General features: G+C 35.5%; 1 protein-coding gene across 1 annotated transcript; it reads right to left on the reverse strand.

Moving 5' to 3' along the window:
• Positions 1-6,198: 6,198 nt before the first annotated feature.
• Positions 6,199-7,351, reverse strand: LOC130463058 (glycine-rich protein 5-like). The gene is made up of 3 exons (XM_056832080.1): positions 7,219-7,351; positions 6,380-6,532; positions 6,199-6,335 (listed from the first exon to the last, which is right to left on the reverse strand). The coding sequence occupies exons 1-3, from the start codon at positions 7,349-7,351 to the stop codon at positions 6,199-6,201; spliced, it is 423 nt and encodes a 140-aa protein (XP_056688058.1).
• Positions 7,352-9,674: the final 2,323 nt, after the last annotated feature.

The raw sequence follows: 9,674 nt of genomic DNA on the forward strand, positions 1-9,674 counted from the left end.
GGATGTTTTTGTTGTTTACGCTTGTGAAATGATGGAGAAGTTTTGAGTGGTCAAATGAGGGCTCTACAAGATTATAAGAAGGTGATTGTGTTTGAGTATAGTTTGTGTGAGTTGTTGACTTCTTTGTATGTTGCTATGGAGATTAAACTCGTTTTGCTGTCCTGCGCTTGTTATAAAAGGGAAGGTTTTGTGTTCCTGGGTTGTGATTCTCATTTATGGGGTTTGTGGAATGTCTTGTGAACTGGACAACTCCTCTTTCATTTGCCAGCATCAGCGTTACGAATTAGAATCTGTGTGCTTAATGTATTCCGTGGGTTTAGTCGAGATAACAATGTAATTTGATTAGGAACTGCATTGTGTCCTGAAGATTTAGGGTTGTGAGTCACGATTAAAGAAATTAAGTTAAGATGTATGTTTGCATTAAAGGTTGTTGTTGACTTCTTAATTTATATGTAGAGAATAAGTCAATCAGACATGTATGGCATGATTAATTTTCTAAAGTTAATGTAAACTTGTTTTCTTGCAGGCTATCACTTCTACTGGGACAAAGAAGGGCGAGTTGTTTTTGGCTGATGTCAGCACTAAGTTGACAAACAAGAATATTACCACCGATGTGAAAGTTGATACCAACTCCAATGTGAGTCACAAATCACAATGAGTCTTCTCCATATGTTAGATCATTACGAGATTGACAGGTTTGCTATTGTCAAATCAAATGCATTGAGTTTAAGTGGAGTGTTTTTTTTGTTTTGTTTTGTTTTGTTCTTTGAGTTTAAATGGAGTTTTTAGTTTTCCTTTCATTGAATGAGCTGAAAACTAGTGGAGTAAGTGATTGATTCTAATGTCTGATTTCAATGAAATTAAGATGACGGATAATTGGCTGGCTTTACTTCTGTGATTTTTTTTTTTTGAAAAAACACTCTGTAAATGGTGCTATGCTACTTTAGATCTCTTCATATGGGATGCACTCTATGAACTACTGTTTAGTTCAGCTATTTGATCCTGCCACTGATGTGTACTCTACTTACTTATTTGAGCATAAGCTGATCTCTAGAATCCCACTGTATTGCAAAAGACCCTTTAGTAATGAAATTGCTTACCATGTTAGATATACACCTATGCCTTTTTCCACCGCCAAGAAAAGTGAGTCAGTAAATTTTGTTTATACAGAGTATGATCTTGGTTATGCGTTTTACTATGTTACTAGGTCCCTTACCAGAAATATACTCTCGTGGCTTTAGTAGTTCTGTTGAAATTGTGAGTCATTGAACCACCTGTCCAAATTGGTTAGTGCATGAGTCCTGAAAGGCAGAACTGCAGAAATATACTGAACTTTATAATGGATTAGTCGAATGGTTGTACACTTATTTTCTGAAGCTAAGTCGAACAATTAGACCTAAAGTTTTTTGCAAATCATGGTCAAGACAAGCAATGGGTTGTGAAAAGTTAAAATTGTAATTCATTATCCAATCAATCTTATATTCTGCTCCTCTTTATACTGAAGTGCATACTTGAGTAAGGAAATTGATATTCTGTTGTAGGTTTCTCTTAGTTAAAAATGCGTATCCTAGTTGTAGGATTATCTTGAAATCAGTGACTGAATGTGCATGATCAAATTCTGGTACTTCAGCACATAGACATGATTGTCATGAACCTAGATGACACTCTAGGTCAATGTTTGAGCATACTGGAAGTATTTATATAGGAATATCCTGCAAGTGATTTGTAATCGTCTGTGATATGAAATCTTTGGTTTCAAGATCCAAAGTATGGAAGTAAATCATCATGCATTTTTTTTAAAGGTATGAAAAATGGACAACACATGCTGATCTTAAGTTAAATATTGTGTTGCAGCTACAACTGTGTAAGATAATTTTCTTTCTGTTTATTAGTAAAATTATATTCAAGCATATGTTTTCGTTTTCAGATTAGGGTTCAATGTGTTCAATATTCTTGGTTCATCTCTGAAGGGATTTATTGCTCCTGAATTGGGTTTACTGACCAATTTACAAGAATTGTATGTTTGTATAATTAGTGAATTTGGTTTTGGTGAGTTTAAACTGATGGGATTAACTATTTTTTTTTTCTTCAGAATTCTTCATGGGAATCATCTGATTGGGATTATTTTGAAAGAAATTGGCTTATTGAATAACATTACGGCAATGGATGTTGGGGCAAAACAGTTTTCTGGGTCGATACCTCATGAAATAGGGAACTTGAGTAGCATCAAGAAGATGTATGCAATGCTTTGCCTACCCTAATATTAATGCTTCGTTCCGAGGATCCAGCTATTCACTATGAAGCGGTTAGTGCTTTACTGTTCTGCAGAATAAGCTGTGAAGCTGTGATTAATTCTATGTATAGATTGTCGTTGGTTGTTCACTTCATCACTTGCGCCGGTGTGTCAAGCTTTGCAGGTTGGTGTTATTGGGAATTTGGTCCACTCATCTCCTAGCATAAAGAAAGATGTTCTCCTAGCTGGTGCCTTGCAACCTGTCATTGGGCTGCTCAAGTATGTGAATTGAGTTTTCTGTTCAAAGTTTACTATACCCTTCCTGAGCATCTTATCATCTGTTTCATCTTGTCTACTTGATACAGCTCCTGCTGTTCTGAGAGCCAAAGAGAAGCAGCTTTACTCCTTGGGCAGTTTGCCTCGGCTGATTCAGATTCCAAGGTTTGTTCTCTAGTTGCAATTGGAAATGATACTTTCTGCACATTAGATTGCTTAGCTTTTATGGATAAAATTATCATGATGCTGTCACCAATGATAATTATGCAGGTACACATAGTCCAGCGAGGTGCTGTCCCACCTTTGATTGTGATGCTTCAGTCGCCAGATGCACAGCTTCGAGAAATGTCAGCTTTTGCTCTTGGAAGGTTGGCTCAGGTATGCTGCTTCTGTTGTTCTTATGCTTTACATTCGTTTCTCTTTGTAATAGTAGTCTTTTCTCTCCAGTGGTGGGCCTGTACGCTGTTTGTGATATTTCTTATTTGGTCACAGTGATCCATAATCTATGATGCTTTTGGACTAAAAAGAATCTTACTCTTATTTGTTTTGAAGGATTCACACAATCAAGCTGGTATAGTTCAATGTGGCGGTATCGTGCCATTGTTAAAACTTCTTGATTCAAAAAATGGTCCTCTACAGCACAATGCTGCATTTGCTTTATATGGTCTTGCAGACAATGAGGTATAGTTGGGAAATGGTAGATAATTTATCTGCTATTTAGTACGCTTGTGTTTTTTTTTTATAAGTTTAATCAAAATCAGCTCATTAGGTTTCTGTGATAGGATAATGTTGCAGATCTTATTAAAATTGGTGGTGTTCAGAAGCTCGAAGAAGGGGATTTCATAGTTCAGGTATGATAATGCTTGTATTGAAGTTTTGTGTCCTTTGGTTCTGGGTTTCCATCTCTGTTTCTACTTCGTGTTTCAATTTTCCAATTTCACTTAAAGAGGAACTTTTTAATTGCGTCCTCATGAGTCATGACAGGACACACACTTGACACTATTATGGAAAATTTTATGCCTATAAATGAACTCTTTTATTATTCCTTCATTTTCCAACAATACAGCTTTAGGAGGGAGTGTGGCCTGCAAAGTGCTTTGCGTACTCAAAACACTACTTTTATAAAAGAGCAAATGATAAATATAGTTAGATACTGTTTCTTATTTAATAAAATTCCCGTAGAATAATAAAAATAGTAATGAAAATAAGAAACTTATAACAATTTGTATTTTAAATGGAGTGTTGTGACCTATTTTAATGTAAGATAATTTCTTATTACTTACAAAAGAAAAAGGATAAAATCCCATAGATGAAAGGTGAATGAAAGGTGTGCAACTTTACATGAGATGGGATAGGTCACTAGCCTGCGTCACTTCAATTGCTTTTCTCTCTCATTCTCTGCCTCCATGAGATATTTGAGGTCCATGCACATAACTTGAATCTCTTCACTATTCTTCCCGTGCTGCATTAATTGGTACGTTGTTCAACTTATGTTTCACTAAACATGATAGTAACAAGAGCTGTAGAGGGTCGATCATTTCTTTTTGTTCTTCTGTTAAACCATCATATCTATGTTGCATATCCAATCGCTTAGGAGTTAGGCCTCTTTAGACTCGCTTTTTCTTCTATACAAGCTTTTGGAAAACTACTCTCGCTTGAAATATTCTTCCTAGTTGGGGATAGTGTTTTTCATGCTTGGGTGTATGAAGTTTAAGCAATATTTAATCATAGCTGTTTCATTCTTCTAATTCAAATTTGAGTATTAAATATTTTGGGGCTTGGGAGGTTACTCTATGATGGGCTTAAGTTCAGACTTGTAGAAGTTATAGTGATCCATGATGTTTTGACTCGTCACCTAGCCTTGACGTAGCCATGTGGAATAAAGTGTCATGATCACTCCAACCATCCACAATTATCATCTCCTTTTTCTTTCCAGTTAATATAAGTTGTCGTGTTACCCTCTCCACATCAGCCTTTTCTTGTTAGAGTAATGTCATTCATGATTTATTTTAACCAGGGATGTGACCACCTAAATTATGGCTAACAACAACTGCATACAATGACAACCCCCATCTGTGAAACGTTCTTGCAATTTCTTGATCTAAATGGTTCCTAGTATAATTATTTTCGCTCCCAACTTTAAAATAAAGAACCTAAGGACTCATTTAAAACTTATTACATGTTTAATATGCATAATTTTAACGATCTAAGACTCGTTCCAATCTATTTATGCACCTATAGGCTCATTGGGTCGTTATAGGTCATATTTAGGCTAAAATGACATTTTCGCTCCCAACTTTGAACTAAAGAACCTAAGGACTCATTTTAGACTATTAGGACATTGTCATTAGTTTCTTGAATGTTAAAATGTGATATTTAATTTGTATTTAATCTAATGTTTAATTTAAATTTCTGTTTTTGTAAAGGTCTACACTCCGAGGATTGCGCCTTATGCGAGGAATTTGATGTGGTTCGTGAGCAATGGGCTAAGTTTTTTACCAACAAGTATTTATTATTGGCTTTAGCGCGCTTGATCGAGTTGGTTTAGTTGTTATAGAATAAATTTTATATTAAAATGTATGTTTATGTTGAAATTGGAACTTATATTTAAATGTAATATGTGCACTTTGGTTTTGGGATATATAGTATACAAAACTCCAGTTGTTGTTTTTATAATTGTTATACAGGTTGCGTTATTCTATTATTGTTTTGACAGGTTTCTATATTTGGTGCAAGGCACTCTAGGTATCCCTAAACAAAATTAGAATTTTCCCGCCAAAAGTGCTTTTTTGCAGCGTACATATATGTTGTACGCTGCAACAAGGGAAAAAAATTTCGCAAAAATTCAGACTTGTTGCAGCGTACAAATAAATGTACGCTGCAAAAAATTGAGTAATTCAGACTTGTTGCAGCGTACAAATAAATGTACGCTGCAAAAAGTTGAGTCTTTTGCAGCGTACATATATATGTACGCTGCAACAAGTCCAAAATTTTGCCAATTTTTTGGCACTTGTTGCAGCGTACATCTAAAAGCCCGCTGCAACAAATCACTTTTTGCAGCGAACATTGTACGCTGCAACAAGTTCAGACTTGTTGCAGGCCCCCCAGTTGCAGCATACGATGTACGCTGCAACAGGGGTCTAAAAGCCCGCTGCAATAAGGGTTTTTTCTACTAGTGAGTAATACTACTAACGTAGTACATGATTTTGGTAATGGCGGCATCATGGAATGAAAGAACTAATTGTCTCTATATTATTTATATATTCGTTTGATTGATTGAGGCTACATTATGTGAAATTGGTCAATCTATCCTTTTTCATGACATAATCCAAATAAATATTCCAAATCCCAAATTATGCATCGGCTATAGTCTATAGATCGACGAATACATGTTACTATTATAAGTGCCTTGTTTTATTACGACGAAATCAAATTATCACATGTTATGCTTACATACACTACTCCGATCTTCAATTATTTATATCAATTACTTTTCATCAGTACTACATGGAAAATGTTGCCAATGCCTTTGAGATATTTGAATAATAGTATTATTTAGAGAAATTTGTCAAAAATCACCTTAAAAATTTGTTCACCCTTGCCTATCCCAACTCTTGATTCCAACCCACCATCATATCCAAAACCCTATCCCCGCACCCCACCCTGTCCACTATTACCTCTTGAACCACCTACACTTCTACACCACCACCACCACCACCACCACTATTACGTACAACACTTCCACCAGCACCACCCACAACATTTGCACCACCACCACCACCTATTCTACTACCACCACCAACACCACCAATATTTTGTGATACCCCTTACCTTAACCCACCTTCAATTCTACCCGTGAACCTAAGCAACCAACGCCTACTGAACCTAAACCAAAACCCTCATCATAAGAACAAGAACCACCAGCATCAAAACCAAAACGTCCACCAGCACCAAAACCAGAACCTCTCCCTCCATAATCAAGACCACGATGCAAGGACGACACGATATCCGCTGTCAATGTACCTATCTAATTGGAGTTTGAACATTTGAATACAATATCAACACTACAACCATTATATTATATCAAAGACAAAATTATTACTAATATCAAATAATAATACACCAAGGAAAACATACATACCTGAGCAACCAAATCACATACAAGGGACCCTCCAAATTAGCTTCACTCCTACAGGACCCCGTCAAATTATCTTTATCTCTTGTTGGAATTTTGTGAGCATCGACACAACTCCCTAAATCATGCCCTTTCTTGTAATGTTTCCGATACAAACCATATTTCCGTTTCCGGCAATATCTGCGACTTTGATAATATTTACATTTCCCTTATGAACCATATTTCTGTTTCCGGTAATATCTTCATTTCCGGCAAATATTCTTCCTTTTCCTTTTGACAGTTTGTTTAGCTCCCACTGAAACCAACATCCATCATTTTTGAATATTCATAATTAGATTATTTACTGAATAAAATATTCACCTAAATATTTGATCCGTTCACGTACTACTTGTGTGATCCTACGGGTTCAATCAAGAGTAAGTTGTAGCTAGGGGCAAGTCAATTTCGGGCGCCGGCCCCAAAATCGAGCATTCTGGCGCCGACCCATAAAACCGAGCCAAACCCTATAAATAATAAATCCCAAGAAACTTCCCAATAATTTCACTTTCAAATACATAAAAATCCATGCCTTAACCTCGAAGAAAAAGGACGAAGAAGGTACAAAGAGCATCTTTGCAAAACCGCCAAAACGCGCAAAAGGACATAAACAATGGTCCTGTACCAGCTGAACCTGCGTTTGGCGCAAGTCCAGCACCTGGTGTAGACATGCTTTATTCTGAGAAATTTTTCCTATATAAACCCCCCTTTTTACATGAACAAACAGAGGCAGAATCAACCGATTCCGAGCAGCGAAGCTCTGCATATTTCGAAACTCTTCCATATTCAATCTTCAAATCCTTCAATATTCAACCTAAAATCTCTACAAAATACACTCATGCAAACACTACTCAAATATAAGGTCAATGTTCTAATGTCCTAAGCAATTTGGGAGTCCAAACCTGGAAATTAATCAACACCTAAATCTTGGTAAATTTCCGAGGACTCTTTAAATCTATTTTTAAACCTTTCTTATTTCAAGTTTACTAATAATATGATGTTCATGTGATTTTCATGCTCACTTGAACAAGGAAATGATTTAAAGGAGTAATCTTTGAAGGGATTTCACACTTGAAACCCCCCTAAAATGATCTTCAATCTTTATGCTTTGTTTTCAATAAAACTTGGTTAGTAAGTGAAGATTTCACCCTTGAAAGTATTCCTTCCAACAACCATGATACAAATCTTAAAAAACCTTTAACTTTAGGCAAGTTCTACAATGCTTGAAGAAGGGAAACCCCTTCTTCAAGCTAGAACACATGAACTACTAAAGTCTCATGTACAAAAACAAATTCCATGTTCAATATTCAATGATGTTTAAGTGGTAATCATTCCCTTTAAACTAGAATCAATTTCAAGTAAATGAGCTTATTAAAGGTGAAGTCTTTGCACATAAAAGTCTTAATCTTTAAGAGTGTGACCTCCTAATTTCAAATTCAATGTTCAATATTCAATATTCAAGTCCAATATATATCCATGCTTTATTTCATTGTTCATATACAAAATAGATGATAATTTTTAATGAGCAACTCATTTTAAAGTGATATTATTTACACAATTGGATTCGGGAGGAGCCAAATCACTTTTGAGCAAGTGATTCTCAATCGGATTTTCAATATTAGTTATGCCATTTCTATCATGCAATTTCAATACTTCATTGCTTAATTTATTGCTCATTTCAATTCAACACCTTTAAATTTCGCACCTTTCAAGTCTTCACTTACTATTCATTCTATTTTGCAAGCCTTGTCCTTCTAGGAAATTTGATTTACACCTAGTCCTTTTTTTAGGTGGTGATGTATAAACTTTACTAATTATGCACCTTTATTTTCTATTGTGATGCTTGCTTTATTTGTTATTTCTTTCATCACCCAACATGCTAAATCAACAATCTACAAGTTCTAATCACGCTTAAAAAAGATAATTCACTAGTAGAAAAAACCCTTATTGCAGCGGGCTTTTAGACCCCTGTTGCAGCGTACATCGTATGCTGCGACTGGGGGGCCTGCAACAAGTCTGAACTTGTTGCAGCGTATAATGTTCGCTGCTAAAAGTGGTTTTTTGCAGCGTACATATGTATGTACGCTGCAACAAGTGCCAAAAAATTGGCAAAAATTTGGACTTGTTGCAGCGTACATATATATGTACGCTGCAAAAGACTCAACTTTTTGCAGCGTACATTTATTTGTACGCTGTAACAAGTCTGGAATTTTGCGAAATTTTTTTCCCTTGTTGCAGCGTACAATATATATGTACGCTGCAACAAAGCACTTTTGGCGGGAAAATTCTAATTTTGTTTAGGGATACCTAGAGTGCCTTGCACCAAATATAGAAACCTGTCAAAACAATAATAGAATAACGCAACCTGTATAACAAATATAAAAACAACAACTGGAGTTTTGTATATATCCCAAAACCAAAGTGTACGTACCACATACAATTAAATATATGTATGTTCCAATTTCAACGAACGCATACATTTTAATATAAAAGATTGTTCTATAACATCTAAACCAACTCGATCAAGCGCTCATGCCAATAACAAATACTTGCTGGTAAAAAACTTAGCCCATTGCTCATGAACCACATCAATTTCCTCACTAGCATAAGGGGCATTCCTCGGAGTATATACCTTTACAAAAATAAAAATAAAAATTAAGCATTAGATTAAATGCAAATTAAATGTCACATTTTAACATTCAAACAACTAATGACAATGTCCTAACAGTCTAGAATACGAATCAAAAGTAAGGAAAATGTCATTTTAGCAAATGATGGTACTACGGGAAAACAGATCCAGCAAATGTTGGTGTTGTGAAATCTCTGTATGAAGACCTCAATCTTCAGGTATAATGAATGAAAAAATTATCCTAGAATAGCATGCACAGTAAGTGCTGATTGTTTTCTCCCTCATTTAACTTTTTTTTTGTTTTTGGTGTGATAATGATATGTTTATGGTAGGGGATCTTTGCTGAGTATGAGAATCTAACAGTC

Source organism: Spinacia oleracea, chromosome 6, assembly GCF_020520425.1.
Source record: "Spinacia oleracea cultivar Varoflay chromosome 6, BTI_SOV_V1, whole genome shotgun sequence".
Taxonomy (NCBI): domain Eukaryota; kingdom Viridiplantae; phylum Streptophyta; class Magnoliopsida; order Caryophyllales; family Amaranthaceae; genus Spinacia; species Spinacia oleracea.